At 44.7% G+C, this 27,816-nt stretch overlaps 1 protein-coding gene across 3 annotated transcripts in view; it reads right to left on the bottom strand.

Annotated features, from left to right (window-relative positions):
• SWAP70 (switching B cell complex subunit SWAP70) overlaps positions 1–13,133 on the bottom strand; it is a 56,496-nt gene extending 43,363 nt beyond the window's left edge. Inside the window, exons 1-2 of one of the 3 annotated variants that reach the window (XM_073347550.1) lie at positions 12,687–13,133; positions 3,236–3,376 (exon numbers count right to left, since the gene is read on the bottom strand). In XM_073347550.1, the coding sequence (XP_073203651.1) occupies positions 3,236–3,376; positions 12,687–12,785 (240 nt within the window). In that variant the 5' untranslated portion in view covers positions 12,786–13,133. Of the gene's footprint in view, positions 1–3,235; positions 3,377–6,649; positions 6,785–8,226; positions 8,508–12,686 lie in introns of those variants that run through there. The other 2 variants (XM_073347551.1, XM_073347552.1) reach the window with 2 other exon arrangements.
• Positions 13,134–27,816: the final 14,683 nt, after the last annotated feature.

Raw genomic sequence — 27,816 nt, 5'->3', positions numbered from 1 at the left:
CATCTGAAATGCAAAAGCATCAAGACATCTGCCGGGGAACTATAAGGGTGGTATAATGAAAATATTATAAGTGGAGGTATTAGTAATACTAATTCCATATACCAATAAAGAAAGTTTGTTGCTACTTGCTTCCTTCATCAAATTGCCAACCTGGGCATTTCTCCATGCTTCTCTAATTCAACAATGGAGACTTTGTTGCAGGGCAACTCATTCCCTAGTACTCTAGATAAATAATTCATTTACACTGAGGAATAGAAGAAGAAAGATTTTAAAAGCTTGAACAGTTTTCTCAATAAGATTTACTCTAGAAGTGAGGCAGGATAATATGAGTTGTTGCTTTGGCACCTCAAAGTGATTTTTCTATACAGATTGGCATGTTTGCTGAAAATAAAAATGATTTGGATAGTTTGTGAACACTGAGAAACCATACACTATGCTACAAAACTAATGCAAAAGCTTCTTTCTAATTTCCAGTAAAAACAAGCTGATAATTAATTTTAGTCTAAAGGCCTTCTAAAACACAAGAGCATCTTTGCCATATACTAATACCAATGTTTACTTTCTAAGAAATGCTGAATCTTATTAAAATCCAAATGCAAGGATTTATTATTTTAAATAAAAGGAGAGAGTTTGGGTAATTTTCAAAAAGCAAAATACCCTGTGAGTTTAAGAACTCCCTCACAATAGGCTGCTTCCGTTCTCATTGAAGACAACAGGAAGACAGTTATACCATCACCCCACAGAAAGAATTCATAGGAAACTGCATGTCTGGAAATCAACAGAGTGTCCTTTGGAATAAGTGGGAGTACCATAAGGAATAATGCGCTAAGGACTTGATCATGCAGTGTTTAATATGTGAATATTTTTGTTTAGGAATACAGATTTGGGGGGAAATCCTGGATAGGTATTTGTTCACTTGTTCTAAGATCATCCAAACTAAGGCACAAATTACTGAAATGGGGAAAAGCAAAAATTCATTTTTCCAAGGGAAAAATGGCACGCATCCGTGCCTTCACCCAGTGCATCTCTCTTCTCTTCTGACACTTGTTCATAAATACCTCCTAAACTGCCAAAGAAAACAGGGTACAATGAAGATTTTTACTGTCCACAAAGACAGCTTTGTATATGCAGCAATGCATAATTCAGATCTTAAAAAAGGAACAACAGAAGTTTCTCAAGCAGCATAAAAAAACCCTTTTAATTTGTATCTAAGATACAAGCATTTTCAAATATCTGACATTTAATTAGCATTACAAAGCAAGAGATTCTGGGCAATTTAACCCGGGTTTCTCAACTTTTTCCTTTTAAGATGAAAAAGTTTTGCAAATTAAAGTTCTATTAAATGGTAATAGCGCAGGTACTCCTTCCCTCCTCCCCCAAAGTGCCAACTCCTCTTATGCACACTTTTTTAAATGAAAGCATATTTCATGTAAGCACTTAGGTGGCTTTTCATTTCCCTTTTTTCTATTCTCTCTATGACAGTGCATTGCAGATGACAACTGGCTTAATGACTTGATACTGCCTGTGAAAGGCATTTGTAAAAAGTTGGGACTACAGTTCAGGCTCTCCACCCAGTTGAGGCTCTTTCTTTTTTGGGAAAAATAAGGCCCTTTCTTTCTTTGGAAGATTTGGTAGGAAAATTTGATGGATTTTTTGTATTTCAGAATAAACAAACAGTCTCTTTAAACTAAAATGCTTCCACGTTTACAAGTTAACACTGCAGAATGCTTCACCACAGAATGGCCAAGAAAGTAACAGATACATCAGCATCATGATGTACCGAGTGCTTCAATGGCTAACACACCAAAAACCCACCACCATCACCCCACACACACACACACACACACAAAAGGAGGGAAGAGTGTGGAATCTGTGGGAGAACTAAAGTCCAGAGAGATAGCGGGGGCTGACTGGTTAAAACTAAAGAAAGGGATGAGGCTCAGTGGTGCCAGAAAGAGGGGCCTAGAGGGCCTGGGCCCCATCATTTTTAAATTTTTTACCTGCCTTAAGGAGGAGCAGACAATGAGGAGTGAGTGGCCTTGGGGGGAAAGAAGTGGAGTGGGCACGGGGCCAGCGGAGGGACGGAGGCCACAGTTTGGGCACCGGTGGTCCCCCTACTTCTAGGGAGTTTCCAGCATTCCTGATGAGGCTTAACTTCACTGCTGGTGATACCTCAACCAGACCTGCCAGGAGTTATGCACCTCAAAGCTCTGTAATGCTCACCAGTATTAAATGCATATGCTACTTTTAAGTTTATCATTAAAGACAAATTGGTTCCTTAAATAATTTGCACAAAGTGTGACACATGATGCTGCACAAAACTTTCCAGCTATTCCTTGGTACAGGACTCCATTAGGCGGAACTCATTAATGCTATAAAAAGGGGGCCACTATCTGCATAGCTATTGTCACCCCTCTGCAAAGGGGTAGCAAATTTTGGGGCCTTGCAGGTCAGCTTCTCACTGGAGGAGAAATCAGTGATGGGGAAACTGGGAATAGTCTTATTGCTGTTTATTTTACACTTTCATACACCATGCCTTGAACAGAGGTGGTCACAAACGGCACACAGACAACTCCCTCTTTTGGAATTTCTGACCAAACACTAATGCCCAGTTCCCAGAGGGCAACTCTGCCTCAAGAATTGCCTCTAGTTAGATAGATTAAGGTAGAGAGCAAACCTTGTTGCTCGCCAGAGTTCCCCCAAAAAAGAAAATACATCACAGAACTAACAGTGCATTTCTTCAAAGAACGAACGACACTTGTGCACTACGAGAAAGAACTTTTAAAACTAATAGTACCACCTATTGACTCCCACTATACTAGTATTTTTGTGGGTTTTCAAATTAAAATACCCTCTTTCGATATAAGGAATTTCTGCCCTTCCTGTTTGTAAATGAGTCTACATATCACTATAGTATAATATAGGTCAACATACAGTTCTACAAGTTTTAAAATAATTTTAACCACGATCCACTATGTACATGAACACGTCTTTGCACAAGTGTGGCCCAGGCAGTGGGGTTAAAAAAATCAAAACAAAAACCAAACCATAATACTGCATCTTGCAATTTTAAGGCATACAACTCTGCACAGAGCATTTCTCCATTATGTCCCAATGTACAGAATCAGGATCAGCATTTCTTCGTTTCCCTTCCTCCCTGTCCATTTCTAAGTTTATTATCTAATCCTAAAACTGCTTACTTGAAGAGAGAACACAAGAAGAACTAAAAACTTACCTTTTCCAAGATGAATTTGTTTAAATATGGCATGTAACCCTGATTGGAAACTGGTCCTTCATCATCGTCCCGAAAATGCTCTTCCAAGGCCACTGGGTCATGTGGAACATTTAGCACTGTGCACAAATTGTGAGAAAGGACCTAAAAACGGAAAACAAATCAGTGAGATCAGAGGTCAGTTTCCTTAGTGGCAGCGCTGTGATTCACTAAAGTCTGCTCAGAATGAGACACATTCATGTCAGGGTGAGTTGTAAACTGGGGATTTTTGTTGAAGGAAAATACAGTTCTAGCAGCTGAGTTGCAGGAATTCAAACACTTCAAATGGTAACACTATTACAGAGTCAAAATGGTTACAATCCAGTGGTTAACAAACAAATACAAAAACAGCTTCACAGAGAATTCAAATCATGTATTTGAAAGTAAGGGAAGATCTGTGGAAATACAGAGTTCATGTTTCTATGAGGAAATTAGTTAATAAGGGGAAATGATAAGCATAACCAGCTCCTGTTGTTATAAAAATTCAGCAATGTGACTAAACTGACTCATGAAAAGTATTTCAACAGACATCTTGAGTTTATAGGAAATGCTAACTTGTCAAATAAAGGTATAGATTTTGAATTTCTCTCATCTGCTTGTTTTTCAGTTACTTTTCTATATCTACCATAGGTTTCAACTGGTAAGAGGCAAATAATGTTACAGGAGGGCCCTGCGGGAAGGGGTGGAGGGAAGGGAAGAGTTCAGAAGCAATTCTTAACATTTTATTTTAAACCAACATATTTGCATGTGTTACTTCATCCGTTTCATCCCCCGCATAACCTATCTAGAGAAATGACCTTCAATGAGAGGCTACAGGCTTCATTAGTTTTAAGGAAGTACAGAGTTCATGAAAACTAAGTGGCAATAAATACATCTAAAACTCCATTGTATGCAGCATTTTACAAGCAAAATATATGCCTGGTTACCAACTATGGAGCAAAGAACCTAGATCATTTTTACTTTTATGCCATGAAACTAGTAGCAGTAAGGCTACATTCTACACAACAAATTAGGGGTGTGATTCTCAGCTTGTGTACACCTGCTAGCATGAGCATAAATAGTAGTGTAGCCATGGTAGCACGGGCAATGGCAACCGACTTAGCCATGCCAAGTACACACGGGGGTCCAGGGGGTTGTACTCAGCATAGCTCAGCCATGCCACTGCTACCACGGCTATGATGCTATTTATACTCACACGAGCATATGCAGGCTCTGGGAATCACCTCTCTAGCTCATATTGCAGATTCATCCTAAGAGTCCTGGTGAAAGGTGCCGCATCTCCCAGCCACAGAGAGCGTGGTTCCTTCCTTCTCTTCTCTCTCACATACCTTCCCAAGGATCAGACAGCCTGCTGCTCAGCCAGTCCAAGGGTTTGTCTACACTGCCACTTTACAGCACTGCAACTTTCCCGCTCATGAGTGTGCTGCGGGGGGGAAAACACCCTCCGGAGCGCTGCAAGTTGCAGCGCTGTAAAGTACCAGTGTAGACAGTGCACCTGCGCTGGGAGCCACACTGTGATTTGCACCATTTTTCAGCTATTCATGCAAAAGTTGCAAATACACATGCAAAGCCGGGTCTCAGACCATGAAAACAAAATCGCTCCCGGCACTGGTAGCTATTCCCCTCGTGGAGGTGGGTTTTTTTCATAGCCCTAGGAGAGCTCTCTCCCACCGCTGGTGCCGCGACTACACAGCCACGTTAAAGCGCTGCCGCGTCAGCACTTTAAAGTTGCTAGTGAAGACAGGCCCTAACATGGCTTACTAGGGCTTGATCCTGCATCCATTAAAGTCAAAGAGGAAAACTCCCATTGATTTATATAGTACAGTGTCCAGCCCTGAAGGATTATGTACCCCATAAAGCTACAGAAACTGGGTTAAGCATTTAACCTTACTTATCTATGAAGGGATTGAAACTGTAAATTTCTTTTCCCAGTGTGCTGTACGAGAAACAATATAATAAAAACAACATGCAGAAAGAAGAGGCATTAGACAGAAAAAAAATAGCTTGCATTTTAAAAAAAAATGCATCCTGCCTACATAAAAGAAAGCTAACTACCCAGCTGTGAGAAAAGATAGCAACTGACATCATTTGGTCTCTCTCTCTCTCTCTGAGAGATGTAAGTAATGGTCCTCTTTGTTCATTGAGCAAGTACTACATCTAAAAAACAGAACAAAGGGAGACAGGGAGAAAGTCTGCAAATTTGTTTAGGGCTATTTATAGACAGCTAAATATATCTGTGTTAGTGACAGAGCAGTTGAAAATGGGGTAGCTGCAAAACCAGAATAAATGGAAATGGGTTTGAAATCTTCAGAGTTGTCAGCTAAGAAGAATGTATCTAGGTTGCAGATTCAATGGAGAGTCATTCTGTTTTCTTTCCTATCCGATTACATTAAAATTTGCTCCATTGCTCTTATGATAAAAAAAACCTAGCAAAGTATCAGCATTATCATGAAATCCTACCAAGACCACATTTTAATTTATAAAAGCACACACACACGTCCATGAAAACAAAATCTTCACACATGTACATTAAAATAAAACAAAATAATTTAATCTGACCTAGCCAGGTAACAAAGAAGTCTAAAGAGAACAGAAATAGGTACTGCTCTCTATTGCCTGCCATTTTATATTAACTGCTAAGTTTTCCAAAGCAGATAATAAAATTATATCTACGTTTTGTGTTCACACTGTGATTTGCACCATTTTTCAGCTATTCATGCAAAAGTTGCAAATACACATGCAAAGCCGGGTCTCAGACTATGTACAAGAACTCAGGTGAATAAATATTGGGGATATAGTTTTAGATGCCAGGTTGAGATCCTATTGAAAATTTGATCCTAAGCAAAATGCCTCACACTGGCTACACTGTACTGAAGTATGGTGGAGGAAGATGCAATGGCCCTCTGGAGTCACTTAAAATACCCACCCATTCTTCCAGTGATGAGAAGTTTAAAAACAAACATTCCCCTTCACTTTACCCTTTTCACCACACCCTATGAATTGGGGCGATGATGTTAAAAAATAAATAAAAAACAACAACCCAGAGACACACACACAAATACATTGCCCTCCTCAACAAGATGTTCCCCTCTAATTTAAAATTACCTTCACCAAACAAATTATTCCAAACACTAAAGCCCCCCTGTCTCCTGCTAATGCAGAGAAAGAGACCAGTGCTCCTTCCTCCCCTGATTAAGCTTCCCTCCTGTTATCTATGTATTTAGGAGAGATTAGGAATAAATTGATCTGAATTTTCAGGTAGAAGGCACTTAACCAGAACATTCCAAAAAAATTTGCTCATTTACAAGGTTACTATTAACAACAACTAAGGAATATTGAATAAAAGCAGAACTTTGTTCTCATCTGCCTAGCTCTTACCCCTCTTCCTGCTCTCCCCCTTGAGGGCTTACTGCTGCCCAAAGGCTGAAGGAAACCCTGGATGGTTTCAACAACTAGGAACCAGATCCCAGGAAAGAATTCTACTTTCAATCATTTTTGAAAATCTGCCTTATTTGAGACTCTATTATGCTCAGTTCCTTCTTTTCATAGTTCAAGAAATTCCCTGCTGCCTTCCAAAATCTTCCATTCTTTGAAGTGGCAGAGAGCCAATTGCCTTTCTTGGTATCTAGAGTACATTGAGAAAACTCAGCAATGAGTTCTTACTTTTTTTTTAAATGCCTATCATCTAAAGCATCACTTTGACGATCAATAGAAAAAAAAATAGCTTAGCGCAAGCTTAAGGGACTAAAAAGCCCCTTGTACTGCAGAATCTCAGTTAAACTGTGAAGAAAATTTCCACCAGTAAGGATAATTCTTCTAGTGCCCTTATGGTTGCTAGGCAACTTTTTCTTTCCGCATTTATTATGCTCTTGTTGCCACAATTAACAATCCACCTCCATGCCAGAACCAGTCTCTTGCTCCATGCCAAAAAGTCATCTTTCTGCTATGCTGTGGATCAAGCTGCAAACCCCTGCAGTAACTGACACCAGCCAAAGGCTGGATCCCTAAGGTCCTGAAAGCTTCATGAGATTTTGCTAGACACTTCTGAATCATGTTTTTATTTTTAAAGTTGCTTTACTTGGCATTTATGTCTCTAACACAGCTCTATCTGTGCTACTGTTGCAACTCCTAGAATTACTTAGGCCCTGATCCTGCAAACCCTTACACATGTTCTGAACAGCAAGCATAAGAGTGCCCCCATAGGTGATCTGTCCCCCAGAAAGAGAAGGAACACTCCAACAACTTATTCAACAGATAGTAACTGCCCCATATAAAAGAGTATTACAGCCAAAATAATAATGGGACCGTTAAGAGTAACAGCCTTGCACTGCACAGGATATTGATATTTTCTTCAGTACTAGTTTCATCTTTTAGGAGAGAGTGGGATTGGGTTTTTTCTTTAAGAGTTTAAAAGAGTTATGGAACTGTACAATTCCATTTACTAGCCTTCTACAAAGTCACTTCGAGATATTCTTGGACTGTCTCTCTGACATCTCCTAAAGGACATCTTGCCATCCGTTCCAGCTCAACATGCTCCCATCCTCAGTCTCCTTTCTCAATCACTGACAATACCAGCATCCTGGACATCACTCAGGCCCATAACCTGGGCATCATCTTCAATTCAGATCTCTCTCTAGGTCCTCCCTTAAGATTCTTTTTGCATAATATCTCTAAGATACGGCCTTTCCTATCCACACAGCTAAAACTGTTGAGAGTTTGGACATGATCTTGCATCTCAGTTACTGCAACATACTTTTCTTTGGCCTTGACAAATGCAATCTTGCCCCACTCATATCCATTCAGAACACTGCTGCAAACATCACTTTCCTTGCCCCCACTTTGACCATGTCACCCCTCCCTTTTAACCCCTGCACTGGCTCCCCCTTCTCTATCGCATCAAACATAAGCTATTTGTCTTTACTTTCAAAGCTTTTCACAGCCTGTGCCCACCTTACCTGTCATCTATCAGAAAGTCAACTCTCACCTCCCATCGGCCCATGACGAGACAGCCTGCACTGGCCACTTGTTACATTTTCAAACAAGCACCTTTGTGCTTTCTCCCAGGCTGCATCTCACCCTTGGGAGGAGCACTCCATAAACACTGACAAAACTAACTCATTATCTTCCTTCAAAGCCCTCTGTGATGCCTACAAAAGAACTGACAACAGTTAGATCACTGCTGTGTCAAAACACTGCCTATCATGCTGACCAATAGCGTCTCCTGGTTTTCTTGTATTTTGCCAGCAGTCTGTGTCTCCATCTGTTGTCTCTTAGCTTACAACCTAACATAAGCTCTTTGAGGCAGGTTCTGTTTTCCTTGTTCTGGTTTGTACAGCACACAATGGTGTCTCGGGCCAGGTCTCATAGGCACTATGCTAATACAAACAATATAACAAAAATGTTTCAGTATAGGGTATAATGCTGACAGTTGGGAGACTTGAGTTTAGAACAGAGGTGGGCAAACTACAGGCAGCAGGCCACATGAGGCCTGCAGGACCCTCCTGCACAGCCCAGGAGCTCCTGCCCGGGAGGCTAGCCCCCGGCCCCTCCCCTGCTGCCTCAGCTCTCTGCGCCTCTGACGCAATGCTCTGGGCGGTGGGGCTGCGAGCTCTTGCCAGGCAGCGCAGCTACAGAGCCGCGGCCTGACCCGGTGCTCTGTACTGCGCAGTGGCGTGGCTGGCTCCAGCCAGGCGGCATGGCTGCCTGTCCCGGTGCTCTGGGCGGCACGGTAAGGGGGCAGAGAGTTTGGATAGAGGGCAGGGGAGTTTGGGGTGGTGGGCAGGGGGCGGGGCTGTGGATAGGGATTGGGGTGGTCAGAGGGCAGAGAACAGGGGGGGTTGAATGGAGCGGCGGGGGGCAGTCAGGGGCGGGGGATCTGGGGGCAGTTAGGGGACAGCGAGGGGTGGATGGTGCAGGGGTTCTGGGTGGGCCATCAGGGGACAGGGAGGGTTGGATGGGGCAGGAGTCCTGGGGGAGCGGTCAGGGTGTGAGAAGCAGGGTGGGCCGGATAGCGAGCGGGGGCCGGGCCACCCTGCCTCCCCTCATCGGCTCTCTATACAATTTCAGAAACCCGATGTGGCCCTCGGGCCACAAAGTTTGCCCGCCCCCAGTTTAGAAGGGTATTCTGTACTGGTAGAGGTATGGCTGCAGTGATGTTTTCAGTCTGAAGGGAGAACCAGATAAATAATTTCATTCATTCCAGCTAATATAATAAAGTAACAATTTCTCATAATAAGGACCAACTACATACTGCTCACTTTTGCTAGATGACCCACCTTTATCTTCTCCACTTGGATATTAAACTAATGTTCTGTAACATACATCTCCCTCTCTTGTTTCTGCCCTGTTATCCTAACCCTGTATCACCCTGCCGATCAGCACGCTGGCCAAAATTTTCAAAAGTGACTAGAGACTTTGGTGGCCTCACTTTTTGGTCACACACCTTGACACACCTGAAAAAGGCAAAATTTTCCAAGAGCGTTGGTCACCCCACCTTCTGGAAATCAGGCCCTATTAAGGAGTGAAGTCAAGGACCCAAAAATTGAGATGCCCAAACCACTTTTGAAAATGTAGGCTACAAGGAGCAAACAAGGAAGAACAGCAAAGCTGTGACTAGTCAACAGTTAAGTGAGTCCACCATCAAACAGAAAATTAGGAAGAAATACAACAAAGTTTTCATATACTGTGTAAAAATGGGTTTGGCTTGCATCATCTCTAAGGTTTCAATTTCTCAAACATACTACCACATGTAATGCTTACAGCAGTAAGCATTCTCATGGAAATCCAGTAGTAAGCATTTGCAAGATCTGTCCAAAGACTACATTAAACTTCTGGAAACTCTCTTTACTATTCAAACCACCAAGACACAACACTTTAATAAACCATTTAGAAACTGAAGAGTGCAAAAAAAGGTGAAACCAAAAGGAAGATTTAAAAATAGTACAACATATGCCTGCACGTAGCTCATACTAGAGCCACAATAGTAAACTAAAGCTGTAATTGCTTCCACAAAAATTATACTGAAATTTTGCTACAGTGGCATTTGAAAGGGCGTGGTGCAATATATAAACAAAACAAGAGCAATGTTTATAATTAACGTGTAATTTATGAACAGACAAGCATCATAAATGTTTACAATTTTTGCCGATGCGTAAAAGAATGGGGTAATCAATATAACTGCAGAACTACTAGAAAATACTGGTCAAATGAATCAATGCACAATACTTTAAAATACAAAAGAGGACTAATGTTGCTTAAATTAGACAGTAGCACCCATATTTGCATTTTTAAAAAAAGACTGACAGAGGAACAAGTTAACTCAAGAACTATGCCATATACTGTGGCTGTTCTCATATTGTCCCCTCTCACTCCTAGGGTCTTTACCTGTTGGCTGTACAGATATCACGTACAAAGGAATTAAGTAATTAAGAGAAAAGGGATAAGGGACATCTCACACAACTGCCTCTGTCCTGATGGGTCCTAGTTTTTTTCCCAGGGGCTTGACTCCTCTCCAAATAATGCAGAGGGGGTAGAAAGGACCCACATACCTGTCTCCATCACTTTCTATTTCCATTAAATTAAGACTAGTACAGAAAGTAAACCCCTTTGGAATTGGACATCTGCTGCATAAAACACATTCATTCTTATGCTGGATTATTTTTATGTTTGTACTGCCTTGAAAAAATAATAAAATGTCACTTTTGTGGAACAAACAGACCAGCTGGGAAGAGACATTAGAATGTGAGTTCTTCAGAAATGGTGGTATAATCCACTTCCAGAAGTAGTACAAATACCAAAAATCTTTGGTGTGGTTGAGGGGTAACACAGCAGATAATTAAAGTTAACTTAATGCACAGCAAACATGCTGACACTAAGGGGAACTGTCAAAGATGACCACCCACCATTTATTTTATAAACGTCTCAAGTGTCAACCTTTCCTCATACCCTCAAGGCAGGGCAATTACAGTAATGGGGAACAATTACTGCAAAACGTAACTAGACAGAGACTGCACAGGACCTACAAATCAAGAGAGAATATAGCAGGGAGCGGCAGGAAAACAAGATTAAAAAAAACAACGAGAGCCTTGATAAATTAGAACGTTTGTATCCCCAACCTACTCAAGCTGACTGTGGGTTTCCCACTGTAATAAGGACAGACACACTGTCCTTCAGAAGAGAGACAGTCCTCAAGTTTTCTCCAGTGATTACAGAGGTTACAGTTGACCTGGTGATCAATACAATGATCTATGAAACACGGCCAGAATGGAATCAGATTCCACAAGCTGTGTGAGTTCTATTAAGAACACACATCACTTTAGAGCATAAGCTAGAAAAGAATCACACAGTTGGAGCCTCTTGACTACTTCTCCTGTTTACGCTCAGAGTGCTGTAAAACCTCAGTCTCCCTTTGGCAGACTCTAAATTCTACTTGAATGGCGTCAAGTCCTTTGTTTGGGACCTTGCATCTAGTCTACAAGAGAGCGGTGCAGAAAAGGGTACTCAAGGCAAATGACTGAAGGGATGGGTTTGTATAAGTGCACCTACAGGCCAGAAATCAAATAAGCTGCATCACCCTCCATGACAAGAGAACTGCTTTAACTTCAGGACCCACACACACACATATGTAACAGCTCAAGACCCAGGGCGCTGCACATCAGACTAGGGAACAGTACTGGAGAAAAATGAATCTGTAGCCTACATAGCACTTCGAACAATCTGGAAAGGGCACTACTCTACCCTGGTTTTGCCCACTGAACATGATGGGAACTGGATGGCTCACAGAGAAGATGGTCACACAGGGTGTGCATATTCTGCACCAACAGCTTTATTCCCATGGGTCCTCAGTGACTTTACAGAGTTATATGGTGGCAAAGAGGGACACCAGGGTACTATCTCCAGGACAGTCCAAGTGAGTGTCCAGATAGAACGTTTCCAGACCCACCCCCCCTTCCGTGTTCAAAGTGAGCCCCACCATTTTGGGGCCATCCCAAGAGAGCGTCAATGTGACTGACGCTGTCCTGACTGGAGTATCCAGCAGCGCCACAATGGAGCCAAAGCACCAAGCCTCTCTGAGGCAACTGTCCCAGGGCTTTGCAGGAGGCTCCCAGGCTCCTGCTCTCCATCCCCACCCCCGTGAAGAGCAGGAATAAAAGACTGAGGCTGCTGATTTTGCTTCCCCAGCAGCAGCAACCCAGGGATGGTCACAAGCTGCTTCCTTCCTCTCGCTCTCTCTCGGCGGGGGGAGAGAGAAGGAAGGAATCACAGCCTGGAAGCCCTGGGGCGGGAGCCTGCAAAGCCCCTGCTATTGCCCCGTCCCCGGGGCCCCTCGCCAGCAGCAGCCCCGCGCCCCGGGGTGGGGCGGAGGACACTTGCCCCCCAGCCCAGCTGACGCCCCCAGGCTCCCTCCCGCACTTGCCTTGAGCTGGGACTTGGAGACCTTGCCGCTCCGGTCCAGGTCCAGGGCGGTGAAGGCGTGCCAGATGGCCTTGAGCAGCTCCTCTTTCAGCCCCCCCATGGCCAGCCTGCCCCCAGGCCGCTGCGCCCCAGCCGCCCGCTCCGCCAGCTCCAGCGCCGCTGCGCCCCAGCCGCCCCGTCCCCGGCTGCAGCTCGCATCACTCCACCCCTCTCCGCCGCCGGCAGCCAACCAGGCCCAGCGGCGCGGGGCAGGGCTGCGCCCTCCGGGGCAATAGGAAGTGATTGAGCCCTGGGCAGCTGCAGGCTGAGGATCGTGCGCGCCCCGCTCCACCTCTCCCTGACCCCTCGCATAAAGCCGCCCCAAGTTGGGCCAGCCCCTGCTCCCGGCAGCGGGCTGGAACCGGCCCCTGGCAGGCGAAGTCCCCCCGGCCCTGAGCTGCCCGCGGGGCCGCACGGCAGGCGAGGGCCCGTGGGTAATTATCACAGTGAAAGGGGAGGCCCCGATCCTGGCAACGCTCCCAGCCGGGGCTGCGCGCAGGGGCGCTGTGCGGGGAGTGACGCTGTCCCGGGGCAGAAGTGGTTGCAGGCTCAGGGCCTTGTTTTCTGTAATGTCTCTAAAACGAAACCTGTAGCCCCCAAATGCTTTACAGCAGGGGTGGCCAACCTGTGGCTCCCTGTATAGGCACCGCCTCCGGAGCAGGAGCTACAGGCGCCAACTTTCCAATGTGCCCAGAGGGTGCTCACTGCCCCACCCCTGGCTCTGCCACAGACCCTGCCCCCACTCCACCCCTTCCCGCCCCCTCCCCTGAGCCTGCACCCCCCCCCCACCGCACACCTCAAAACAGCTGGTGCAGGCACTGATCCCTGGGGCTGCCAATGGCTGGGAGGCGCTGGTAGGGGTGTGGGGGAGCTGATGTGGGGCTGCTGAGGTATTACCGTGGCTCTTTGGCAATGTACATTGGTAAGTTCTGGCTCCTTCTCAGGCTCAGGTTGGCCTCCCCTGCTTTATAGGGTCAGACACTGACCCCTCCTAGGGCACAAGTACCTGCATTGCAGGTACTCTGCCTTGTCCCCTGGGACTGGTAGTGGGTACCTTAGTGAGGTGAGCTGGTGCCCTCCATTCATGCCCTCTGCAGCACATACAAGCATGGATACTACGTGCATGCATATAGCTGTATTTTAACACATTCTTTCTACCTTACAGAAGACAGCACATTTTGAGGTTAAGAATTAAAAATTGTACAAGGCAACCCTGCCCCAGGCCATTGCCTCAGACATCCTCACTTGGTCCCTTAAGGTAATGAGTCCCTTCTCCATAGAAGGGACCTATTACCCTTATTCACCAAGGACACTTGCTCCAACAAAGCACCTGATCCAATATGTGTAACTATTAGCAGGTGAGTAGGATTATTCACAAGAGTAAATTTAAGCATATGTGGAAGTGTTTTTAGGAGTAAGGCCTTCAAGCTAATAAGGGAAAATCTAATAATTTGGGGGCCTGACCCTCAGGAATGTTTATATGTTTTTAAATGAGTGTTTCCAGTGGAATTTAAAAATAAATCATGGTAATGTTAGTATTGGGGTCCCTCTAACAACACTGATGAGTACCTAATGCTCTGTCTCAAATTGGCCTTATACAGATTTCAGTGTACCACCAACAGGCAACTCCCTCTCCTAAATTAGTATTTTAAAACAGCCCTAATGATTCCACATGGCTTTGTCTGACCTTTACATACACACTATCTCTATAGGGCATGCAACTTTTGCTAGTCTCATGAGTGGTCTTTGAAGATGGGCTTGAGTGGAATTTGAAATGAGATTGCGAATCAATGAGAAATATGGTGGCAGTTCCAGGCAGCTCTAGCAGGACAAGCTTTTGGATTAACAATGGTGATATTGTCTGAGGAAGCCAGTGGTAAATGGAATATAAGGAGGGGAGAGTAGAAAGAGACAAAGTCAGTGAGGTAGGCGGAAATAAATCCATTGGTGGTTTTAAAATAAGGACATTTTTTATGTCTGAGAAGGGAAAGGTAGCAGCATTCTGCACTTGCTAGCATCTGGAGAGACTGGATTTGCAGAGGCTAAAGAGAACGGGGTTGCAATAAGCCTGGCAAGACGAAATGAAAGCATGGATGGAGACGAAGCTCTGTGGCAACAATGCAGTGTTGTTTGAGGGCATGATAGGCAGAACTGCAATCAAAGAAGGATGAGGCATGCTGAGAGTCTGGAATAATGCCAAGGTATAGACAGCTGAGACAAAGTGTGAGTCAAGGAAGAAGGCGGAGGTTCTCTTTATTTTCTTCAAAGGGGTAAGGGAAAGCATTATTATATAATTTCTGTGACCTCATTTATTATGTTTATCCATATGTTACATTGTGGCTATGCATGAGTGTCTTTAAGGACCGTCTCTAATGGCACTATGCCTCTGCCAAATATGTACACAATGAACCACTTTCTTTTCTGGAAATTGATGTACGCAGTCGAGAACATTCTCACAGAAATAAACAACAACTTACATATATATCGTGTATTTCACTCCAAAGGGTCTAAAATCACTTAATAAACTGAAATGCAAACTGTAAATAGGGCTCGTGTTATTGCTTTTCCCACAGCTGAAATGCAGCTACTTCTGGGGCAAAACTGAAACTGAATCTTCTCCCATGAAGTCAGGGGAAAGATTCCACCCGCTACAATGGAGGCAATTTTGTTCTTGTAAAAAAGCTCATTGTGCCAAGAAATTGACTCCATGTCTTATAAAACAAGGTGTGTGCGGATCACAGCAGGGGCGGCATTGCAGTATGTAGAAATCTGCCAGCCCATCCAGAATGGACCCTGCTGACAAACGGATACCGAGTATCAAACCTTGAGTAGCCCTAACAATAACGGTTCTAATTTACTTCTGACAGATACTTGAGAAAGCCTGTCTCTTTTTTCATGCCAATAAAGTATAATTGAATTTGAAGATGTAGAAGCTGGAGCTAGAAAAGATGTAGGGCATCTGTGTGCCCACCCCCTTCCTGTGCAAGTGTGCCAAGGACATAAGACACATCAGATATCAAACTGAAAAGGTATTTGATTTTTGACAAAAAGTGAGCTGAACTTTTGTGAAATGTACATGCAATAAAAGAACAAAGCTGTAGAGGACTATGCTTCCTGTCCAATCCGATATGAAGATATTTATGTTGATAATCCTGTCATCACCAATATAAAAAAACAAGTGGAGATGACCAAACTTGCAAATTGTGCAGTGCCATTATTTTTCCAGTCTAATCAGAGGGACCAGTCTAATGGCAAAACTCCCATTGACTTTCATGGAGCAGGAGCAGGCTTTATCCTTCCTTAGTACTTTTTTCAATCAGGTTTAACAATATGTAAACCAAAAAAGGTACTGATGCTGAGTGGTTCTGTTGCCATCATTCGGCAAAACGTGAAATTCGTACTTGTTTTACTGATCATTTCACAAAGCTCATCAAAGTAATGTTCCCAAATTCAGTTTATGCAAAAAAGAATTTTCCAGTGAAAGAACAAAAGCTCTGCTTTCGTCTGTACTGACGTTGCATAATGTCACAAATGATACCAGAAGCTGCATAATTAATACGTGTACCTTTTAGAAGGCAAGAGTTATAAGGTCCCTTCTGACCCTCAAATCTGAGTGAATGCTGTATTCAGCAAGGTAAAAGAAGTATCAGCCACAGGGTATAGTTTTCTACCATGCAGTTTCGTCTGTTATTCAAGCCAACAAATCATTTTTGGTTGGCTCATGAGATCAGTGGTAGAACAAAACGAAAGGAGGAATGTCACATCAGAGCTGCATGAATATTGCACGCAAATTGTCACAAATGCTCACTTGAATTTAAAAGTGACCTTGTTTTATTTGTACGCATACCACTACTGTGTTGAATTCCTGCCCCTATTCCAGTAACTGAGGATTAGAGAGACAAGGTGGGTGAGGTAATATTTTTTCATTGGACCAACTTCTGTTGGTGAGAGAGACAAGCTGTCAAGCCACACAGAGCTTGTCTTCAGATTAAGGATCTCTCATATAAAAATGATCATTCAAAGTAAAGAAAGCACAATCTTGAATATTATATGGGAGGTGACACTGCAGCTGGAAGGTGTAATTACAGTGCCATCAGCTTGGTTAGACTTACATGTGCTAGCTCTAATCACAATGGAGAGCAAACTGTCAGAGTCCAGATCAGGGGTGGGCAAACTTTCTGACCCGAGGGCCACATCTGGGTGGGAAAATTGTATGCAGGGCCATGAATGTAGGGCTGGGGCAGGGGGTTAGAGTGCAGGAGGGAGTGCGGGAGTGCAGGAAGGAGCTTGGGCGCAGGAGGAGTGCGGCAGGGGGCTGAAGGGAGTTAGGGTTCAGGTGCAGGCTCCAGTGTGGCAGCAGCGTGCAGCAGGGCTAAGGCAGGCTCCCTGCCTGCCCTGGCCCCACGCTGCTCCTGGATGTGGTCAGCATGTCCGGCAGTGGCTCCCTGGGGGTGGGGAGGGGAAGGCAGCTCCACTGCGCACTGCCCTTGCCTGCAGATACTACCCCCTGAAACTCCCATTGGCCGCAGTTCCCCATTCCCAGCCAATAGGAACTGTGGGGGGCGGTGCCTGCATCCCCCAAGGGCCACAGGGATGTGGTGCCAGCCGCTTCTGGGAGCGGTGAAGGGCCAGGGCCGGCAGAAAGCCTGCCTTAACCCTGCTGCGCCACAGGTCTGGCAATCATGCGGGCCAGATTGAAAGCCCTGATGGGCTGAATCCATCCCCTGGGCTGTAGTTTGCCCTCCCCTGGTCTAGATACACCATGTGGATTTGAGAAGAGAATTTTGTCTTCAGTAGCTTTGCAGTTTAAAAGCAAGGTAGAGTTTAAAGTTTTGCTGTTTTTTTTTTAAACTAAATAGAGATGCAATGGTCTCTCTTTTTGTAACATGGTAAATGATCCAGGGGTAAACATGTATTGCTTTTTGAAGGTATTCTAACACATTTTGTGTTCGTCTGTTTGTTTGCAATGCCTTTTTTTGCTTATTGCATCCTAGGTCTTGGAATCCACAAACTCTGGTGATTAGGCTCTGCTCCCAGGATGGGTGGATCACTAGTATGAACTTCTTTATGAATCTCAATAGGTTTTAACTCTAAAGATTAATTTAATTATGACAATTTAAATAGCAACACTGTTAATTGCTGATGATACCAGAAGCATCTAGTTAATGTATTTCTCCAGTGTAACTGAGCATAGCTGTTCTACTTATTCAAACAGGAAACAAGCTGCAAATTTTGTATATGCAAATAGTCTATTGAATAATCTTAATTGGATAACTGAGAATGCACACAGGTAAATATGTGTTTTACAGTGCCATCAGCAAAATAGGTTGGACTCCCACAGTGTGGATTTTGTGTGGTTTTATCAAAGGTGACCCATGAAGAGCAGCCAAGCCAGATCAATGAATAATCTAACAAATATATCTACTGAATAAATCTATTTCAATATTACTGTCACACCTGGTATTAAAATATAAAAAGGGATCTAAGTTATTGTGAACATAGCTCTGCTCTTGTGTTTCCCAATTTCCTCACCAGGATCTTATACCCTTTGCAACCTTCCCCTTCATCTAATCTGTATTTATAGTATTGGGCTACATGCTTCATTTGAAATTTGGGTTGCCTTGTTTAAATTAGTCTGGAATCTCCTAATGACGTGGACTTTATCTTTGTCCATGTTTTGCACAAAGGTGAGTTAATTTTTGTTGTCATATATATATATATATATATATATATATAACAAACAAGATAATAGAAAATGAAATCATAATAAAGTCCCCAGAGAAAGTCTTTGCAGGCTGTGCCAAAATTTTATACTGGCTTCTTTGTCCCCGACTGAAACCTAAAGAGGCCCTGATCCAGCAAAGCATTTGAGCAAATGTTTAGCATTAAGAACATAAATAAACCCATTGAATGGGACTTCTCAGATGATTACATTTAAGCACATGTTTAAGTGCTTTGCTGAATTGGACCATAATATACTTAAGGTTTTGTCTGCACAAACTTGCACTGGTCTAACTAAAGGTGTACTTTTAAGTCCATTTATTAAACTGGAACAAGATTGTGTCTGGACACACTACTTTCAGGTTGAGTGGTTTACTTCAATTTGACTTCATCGCTTTTTTATAGGATTGAATTAAGACACTCTTAAAATTAAATTAGTATGTCTTGACCCAATCTTTCACCAGTTTAATAAAACAAATTTAGTTAAAACAGTAAGTTTGTAGTAGAGAAAGTCTTCTTTAGACACATTTTCAAAGAGGCCTCTAAAACGGCAGGGGCCCTTTTCACATTTAAATCTTTGTCACACTAAAACTCCAATTTGTGAGCAAATCTATTCCTTAGGTTTGGCTCATGCAAATTCAGTTTGAGCTCACTAGTCTGAGTTGCTGCACCCAAAAATCTAGATGTGAAAATTTTAGAGGCAAGATTGCAGCTCATTTGACAATGTCTGTAACGTGCCACATGCAAATAATTAAAAATAATAATAATTTTGGCCCATAAACTAATCTGCTGTTATAATGTTATATATATAGTAAGTGCTGTGAACTTTTGCCAAGGTGACATTACACAGAAATAAATTCAGTTGCAACATCTTCTTAGAAAGGCGGAAGTATGTCTGAACTCTGAGGAATTTTTTTTTAAATTGTGTTTATTCTGAACATGATTGCTCTTGTTCCGTTTTTTTTAATGGGGTGGGGGTGGGGGGCAAAGAGGGAAAATTGGCTCACTGTCTCTTACAGTGACTCAGACCTTCAACAGGAAGCTCTGACTAGACCCTGCTGAGCTCAGCCATAGGAGGTCATAATTGCTTTGTTTTAGAAGCTTAATTGCTCTTTGTTTAACCAAATAATAAATATTTGCCAGGCAGCTCCCAGCCCGAAGGCACGCTATACATTTAAAAATGTCACTGTTTATTTATTGGTATTCGCTGATTAGATAGATCATCAAGGAAAGAATTCAGATACTCCAACAACTCAGAGTCCAGTATCACCAACACCAAACCTTCTCAAACTCTTAACTGCTTCCTCCTCTCTCCAGAACAGAAATACAATGAAACATGTAAGACTTGCAGATTAGCTGTCATTGTAGCCTGCATTTGAATCAGGAAACAATTTATGTGTTTAATATGAACAATATCAGAGGAATATGACATTAAATTCATTAGAAGAGGTAAATTTTCCCCAGTAAATTTAGGGGAATAAACTTCACTGGGTACAAGACACCTTTATACTAGGGCTGTCAATTAATTGCAGTTAACTCATGCGATTAACTCAAAAAAAATGTATTGTGATTAATCACACCATTAAACAATAGAATACCAACTGAAATGTATTAAATATTTTTGGATGTTTTTCTACATTTTCAAATGTATTGATTTCTATTACAACATAGAATACAAAGTGTGGAGTGCTCACTTTATATTTTTGATTCCGAATATTTGCACTGTAAAAATTAGTATTTTTCAATTCACCGCAGAAAAGTACTGTTGTGCAGTCTCTATTGTGAAAGTGTAAGTTACAAATGCAGATTTTTTATATATATTTATTATATTTTTATATATTTTTTACATAACTGCACTCAAAAACAAAACAATGTAAAACCACAAGTCCACTCAGTCCTCCTGGTTCAGCCAATCACTACCATGAACAAGTTTGCTTCCATTTACAGGAGAGAATGTGCCCTCCTTCTTATTTACAATGTCACCTGAAAGTGGGAACAGGCGTTCGCATGGCACTTATGTAGCTGGCATTGCAAGGTATTTATGTGCCAGATATGCTAAACCTTCATATGCCCCTTCATGCTACGGCCACCATTCCAGAAAGGACGCTTCCATGCAGATGAAGCTCATTAAAAAAATAATGCGTTAATTAAATTTGTGACTGAACTCCTTGGGGGAGAATTGTATGCCTTCTGCTCTGTAGTTTTACTCACATTCTGCCATATATTTCCTGTTATAGCAGTCTCGGATGATGACCCAGCACATGTTTGTTTTAAGAACACTTTCATTGCAGATTTGACAAAACGCAAAGGTGGTACCAATGTGAGATTTCTAAAAATAGTGACAGCTCTCAACCCAAAGTTTAAGAATCTGAATTGCCATCCAAAATCTGAGAGGGACAAGGTGTGGCGCATGCTCTCAGAAGTCTTAAAAGAGCAACACTCCAATGTGGAAACTACAGAACCCAAACCACCAAAAAAGGAAATCAGCCTTCTGCCGGTGGCATCTGACTCAGATGATAAAAATGAACATGTGTCAGTCTGCTCTGCTTTGGATAATTATCAAGCAAAACCCATCAACAGCATGGATGCATGTCCTCTGGAATGGGGGTTGAAACATGAAAGGACATGTGAATCTTTAGCGCATCTGACACGTAAATATCTTGCGATGCCAGCTACAACAGTGCCATGAGAACATCTGTTCTCACTTTCAGGTGACATTGTAAACAAGAAACAGGCATCATTATCTCCTGAATGAAATCAGGAAGGCCAAATCGCACCTGGAGCTGCAGCTAGCGAGAGATGTCAAGAGTAACAAGAAGGGTTTTTTCAGGTATGTTGGCAACAAGAAGAAAGCCAAGGAAAGTGTGGGCCCCTTACTGAATGAGGGAGGCAACCTAGTGACAGAGGATGTGGAAAAAGCTAATGTACTCAATGCTTTTTTTGCCTCTGTTTTCACTAACAAGGTCAGCTCCCAGACTGCTGCGCTGGGCATCACAAAATGGGGAAGAGATGGCCAGCCCTCTGTGGAGATAGAGGTGATTAGGGACTATTTAGAAAAGCTGGACGTGCACAAGTCCATGGGGCCGGACGAGTTGCATCCGAGAGTGCTGAAGGAATTGGCGGCTGTGATTGCAGAGCCATTGGCCATTATCTTTGAAAACTCGTGGTGAACCGGGGAAGTCCCGGATGACTGGAAAAAGGCTAATGTAGTGCCAATCTTTAAAAAAGGGAAGAAGGAGGATCCTGGGAACTACAGGCCAGTCAGCCTCACCTCAGTCCCTGGAAAAATCATGGAGCAGGTCCTCAAAGAATCAATCCTGAAGCACTTGCATGAGAGGAAAGTGATCAGTGATCAGCATGGATTCACCAAGGGAAGGTCATGCCTGACTAATCTAATCGCCTTTTATGATGAGATTACTGGTTCTGTGGATGAAGGGAAAGCAGTGGATGTATTGTTTCTTGACTTTAGCAAAGCTTTTGACACGGTCTCCCACAGTATTCTTGTCAGCAAGTTAAGGAAGTATGGGCTGGATGAATGCACTATAAGGTGGGTAGAAAGCTGGCTAGATTGTCGGGCTCAACGGGTAGTGATCAATGGCTCCATTTCTAGTTGGCAGCCGATATCAAGTGGAGTGCCCCAGGGGTCGGTCCTGGGGCCGGTTTTGTTCAATATCTTCATAAATGATCTGGAGGATGGTGTGGATTGCACTCTCAGCAAATTTGCGGATGATACTAAACTGGGAGGAGTGGTAGATACGCTGGAGGGGAGGGATAGGATACAGAAGGACCTAGACAAATTGGAGGATTGGGCCAAAAGAAATCTGATGAGGTTCAATAAGGATAAGTGCAGGGTCCTGCACTTAGGATGGAAGAATCCAATGCACCGCTACAGACTAGGGACCGAATGGCTAGGCAGCAGTTCTGCGGAAAAGGACCTAGGGGTGACAGTGGACGAGAAGCTGGATATGAGTCAGCAGTGTGCCCTTGTTGCCAAGAAGGCCAATGGCATTTTGGGATGTATAAGTAGGGGCATAGCAAGCAGATCGAGGGACGTGATCGTTCCCCTCTATTCGACATTGGTGAGGCCTCATCTGGAGTACTGTGTCCAGTTTTGGGCCCCACACTACAAGAAGGATGTGGATAAATTGGAGAGAGTCCAGCGAAGGGCAACAAAAATGATTAGGGGTCTAGAACACATGACTTATGAGGAGAGGCTGAGGGAGCTGGGATTGTTTAGCCTGCAGAAGAGAAGAATGAGGGGGGATTTGATAGCTGCTTTCAACTACCTGAAAGGGGGTTCCAAAGAGGATGGCTCTAGACTGTTCTCAATGGTAGCAGATGACAGAACGAGGAGTAATGGTCTCAAGTTGCAGTGGGGGAGGTTTAGATTGGATATTAGGAAAAACTTTTTCACTAAGAGGGTGGTGAAACACTGGAATGCGTTACCTAGGGAGGTGGTAGAATCTCCTTCCTTAGAGGTTTTTAAAGTCAGGCTTGACAAAGCCCTGGCTGGGATGATTTAACAGGGAATTGGTCCTGCTTCGAGCAGGGGGTTGGACTAGATGACCTTCAGGGGTCCCTTCCAACCCTGATATTCTATGATTCTATGATCTCCTGCAAATCGTAACCAAACTTGTTTGTCTGAGAGATTGGCTAAAGTAGGACTGAGTGGACTTGTAGGAGCTAAAGTTTTATGTTGTTTTATTTTTGAATGCAGTTAAAGGGAATGGCACATTCACTCTCTGTTACTGGCATGTGGCTTAGAGAAGAACACAGGTAAAAATATGTCCTGGTTCACATGAAACTGGGAGACTACCTTTGGTAGAAATGCAGGGTGAGGGCGTAGCTGCGCCTTGTCTTTATAAAAGACCGTATGGAGCCCCCATCAGTCAGCGCTCTGAGCTCAGAGACCGTTCTGGCCGAGGTTATGGCCACCAGAAAGGCCACCTTCCAGGAAAGGTAGGACAGAGGGCAGGTCGGCATGGACTCGAAAGGGGGCCTTGTGAGTGTGGACAGGACCAGGTTGAGGTCCACTGGGGAATGGGCTGTCACACCTGGGGATAAAGCCTGTCCAAGCCCTGGAGGAATTGGCTCACCATGGAATTTCCGAAGACTGATCTATCTGCTGCCCCGAGGTGGAAGGCCAAAATGGCAGCCAGGTGTATTTTGATAGATGATATTACCAACCCCTGCTGTTTGAGGTACAGTAGGTAGTCCAAAACAAGGGGCATTGATGCTTGCTGTGGAGGGCTGCCCTTCTGCAGAGACCAAATGGAAAACTGCTTCCACTTTGCCAGGTACATGGCATGAGTAGAGGGTTTCCTACTTCCCAGCAGAACCTCCCTAACTGAGTCCAAACACTGAAACTCGAGCGGGTTCAACCATGGAGTTTCCGTGCCGTGAGGTGGAGGGACTCCAGGTTGGGGTGTTGTAGATGGCCGTGGTCCGGTGTGATGAGGGCCAGGCACACGAGAAGGACTGTCCACTGAGAGGTTCAACAGTTTCGTGAGCCAGTGCTAGGGGGACCATGCTGGCGCTATGATGATCAAGGAAGCCCTGTCCTGGTGAGCCTTGAGGAGGACTTTGTGTCTGAGTGGAAAGGGCGGGAACATGTACAGCAGGTGACTTGTTCATGAAAGGTGGACATGGAACGCTTGGCACGCCAGACGACCCGCCCTTAGCTCCCTTACATTGATGTGCAGCGATAGTTGTGTGTGGGACCATCGGCCTTGGGTTCTGATATTGCCCATGTGCACTCCCCAACTGAGTGGTGAGGCATCCGTGACTAGGGATAGCGTAGGTTGGGGTTGGGCAAAGGGTACTCCCACACAGACCACTTGCAGCTGCAGCCAGCAGCAGAGTGATACCAGTCAGTTCTGTAGTTTTAGGAAACCAGGGCGCAATATGTAGCCTGTCTGACTCATGAAAGACACACACCCCCACCCATTCTCTGCTTGAACCAAAACTGAGCAAAGAAAAGACTTGCAGGGAGCAGTGAAGGGCGTTGGGAGACACACCTAGACCCTCCTGACAAAGGTGACAAGATTAAGGCATCCCCATTAGCATACAGAATGGAGAACAGAGGCCACTCCCCTAGCCTCATCTGCATGAAAGATGGGACAGGGAGACATCTCCATTAGCATACAGAATGGAGAACAGAGAACCGCACTGAACTCTGGGACCAGAAAAGCAGGGAAGCACTCCATCATGGGGAATCTCTGCTCCAGCTGTTAATGAACCTACGCCTGCACACACCCAGCTCAGCAGTTATCAGACCAATTCTAGTAATGATTCCTTGATTGATATCCAAAATACTGAAGCAGCCTACTTGCATTGTGAGCTCCCTGGAAGAAAACATCACCCATTGCCAAGAGTGATCAGCTCCTATTGTCTAGCCTAAAGAAAACCCTTGAGTCATCAGTTTACCCATAAACAAATCTAGTGTTCTCCCTTGAACCACTGTATTTTCTCTACAAAACCCCCTACCTATGCCCAAGTGAGTGTTCTGAGGCAGGGACCTAAACTCTGTATCAGTTCTACTGGGACTCCATCTCCTGCCTGACCGTGCTGGGGGCTCTGCCTGCCTCCAGCAGTCAGGACCCTGAGCTACCAACATCACCTAGGAACCCCAACCAGTTCAAGTCTTGCAGAGTGGGTGAGATGCCTCTCTCTCTCTCTCTTCCTTTCTACCTCAGGTATTAACCTTCAATAATGGAACTGTTAGGTTTGTTTCAGTCTCCTTGTGTAATTATCACTATTATTCAATAAATACATTTTACGGTTAAGATGGGTGCTTCTCTTTCTCTCTCTCTCTGAACTTTACTCTTTTGTGGTTTTAGCTTCCCCATTTACGCTACAGCAATGCTTTTTATCTAAGCTAAAGATCCCTGTAGCACCCAAAAATACTGTGGGGTTTGCTCATCAAGTGGGTTACGACCAGTACAATTGTAACATGAAAGTGGGGATAGGGATGTGCTGAACCTGTGGTGTATAAGGGTGGCAGCTGAAAGTGCTGCTTGGCCCAGCCCATCGAGTACAGGGACATATAAGGGGGTCAACTTGAGAGTGCTGATTGACCCGGTCCACTCAGACTTTCTCTGTTAGTATGCGTGGGTGTGGGCATGTTCACCTGATTCCGGGGCTAGAAGAATCCAGCCCTAGGAACCTAGGTCCTGCAGGATAGCTCCATTGGGAGGGGAGTTACAGAAGGGAGAAGAAGAGCTCCATCTGAACACACAAGTACTACATTAATAGAATTACAGAACACCCTTCCCCCCCCCACATGCACAAAGAGTAACCCTAATAAATGAGCATACCCCAAAGAAACAGGTACATCTGATAACAGGAGAGACTCGAGAATGCGAGGGTGACTAATCTGTACAGTGGGGCCCTGCTGGCTTTGTGCACCTGTGGCAACCACGCCTGGAGAGGCCAAAGGCGCAATCTGATGCGCTGGACCACGTATATACAGGCCCTCATATGCCCCAACAGTTTGATGCAATTTCTGGCCATTGTAGGGAACTGGTAGAGGTTCTCGATGATGTCCCTGCGTGCTCGGAAGCACAGCTCAGGGAGAAATGTCCTGGCTTGCATCAAGTCCAAGAGAGCTCCTATGAATTCTAGTCTCTGCATCGGGGCTAATGTGGATTTGGGCACGTTCAATATGAGGCCCGGCCTGAGGAAGGTGGCCCAAGTCAGAGCCACATGCTCTGCAGCCTGTGCTTGCAACTTGGCCTGGGAAAACTTGCACCTAATGTTTGCTGAGAAAGGCTGCCACAACCGCCCTACGCTTTGTGAACACCCAGAGGACCACCGAAAGTCCAAACTGGGAGCATCCTGAACTGGCAGTGGTGGCTGCTGACCACAAAGTGAAGAAATCATCTGTGGGCTGGGATAATGGAGATATGAAAGTACGCATTTTTCAAGATGAGGGCAGCATACCAGTCCCCCGGATCCAGGGAAGGAATAATGGAGGCCAGGGAGACCATGCGAAACTTCACCTTTCCTTATGGATGTGTTGAGGTCTCGCAGATCCAGGATAGGCCGGAGCCCACCGTTGGCCTTGGGGATGAGGAAATGACAGGAGTAGAACCCCTTGCCCCTGAATTCCTGAAGAACCTCCTCTATTGCCTGTAGCAAGAGGAGTTGTTTATGAGTACGGTCCCTGAAGAGGGACATGGAAAGGGGGTGGGAGGGAACAGAATTGGATAGAATATCCCACCCCTACTGTGCTGAGGACCCAGCAATCTGATGTGATTTAGGACCAAGCATGGTAGAAGTGGGACAGTTGATTCACAAAGAGGGGATAAGGATCCGAGCTTAGTACTGGTGCTCCGTCCTTGGACGCTTCTTCAAAAGTTTGGCTTCGGGCCGGTGGCTGTTTGAATGAGCCCTGTCCTTGGCCTGAGGAGGACTGCAATGGGTGCTTCCTATTATTCCTACCTCATCTCCTGGACAAGTTCCACCTTGGGAGCCCGGAATAGAAGTGGAATGGGGGCCGAGGCTTAAATGGCTCTCTTTGGCATGCTGGGGTGCGGATCCCTAAAGACCTGAGTCACCTGTGAGTCCTTAAGACTGTGCAAGTGAGAGTCTGAATTTTGGGCAAACAAGCCCACACAGTCAAAGGGCAGGTCCTGGATAGCGTTCTGGACTTCAGGTGGTATACCCGACACCTGCAGCCACGCGCTGCGTCTCATTGTAATGGCGGTAGCAATAGTCCGAGCATCTAACGCAACCTGGAGGGAGGTTCCTGAGACCACCCTGTCCTCCTCTAGAAGTGCATTAAACTCCTGGCAAGAGTCAGCTGGGAGCAACTTCTGAAACTTTGCCAACACACTCCAGGAGTTGAAAGCATAGCGGCCAAGTACCGCTTGCTGGTTGGCCACTCGAAGCTGGAACCCCTGATCAAGTAGACCTTTCAGCTGAAAAGGTCCAGCTTCTTAATGTCCCGTGACTTTGGAGCAGGACCTGGCTGCCCCTGCCGCTCCTTGTGATTTGCCTCATTGACCACTAGAGTCCCCGGTTGGAGGTGGGTGAAAAGGTATTCATACCCTTTCTGCAGCACAAAATAATCTCTCTCCACCCCTTTAGTGCTGGGTGATATCAAGCCGGAGTCTGCCAGAGCACCCTAGTAGTGTTCTGGATGGTTTTTATAAGGGGAAAACCCACCCTAGATGGACCCTTCAGGGTAAGGATGTCCACCATTGGATCCGACTCCTCCATAACCTCCTCTGCCTGGAGGTTTAGGTTTAGGGCCACCCTCCTAAGAAGGTCCTGGTGGCTCCTGGTGTCCATCTCCGGTAGGGTGGTGATGGTGCCCACCCCCGCCTTCTCTGTCGAGTAGGAGGCGGCGACCTGTGGGACTGGGTCTT

The sequence above is a fragment of the Lepidochelys kempii genome, chromosome 6 (assembly GCF_965140265.1).
Source record: "Lepidochelys kempii isolate rLepKem1 chromosome 6, rLepKem1.hap2, whole genome shotgun sequence".
Classification (NCBI taxonomy): Eukaryota; Metazoa; Chordata; order Testudines; family Cheloniidae; genus Lepidochelys; species Lepidochelys kempii.
Note: the sequence above shows the minus strand (reverse complement) of the source record. Positions and strands in the feature narration are given on the sequence as shown.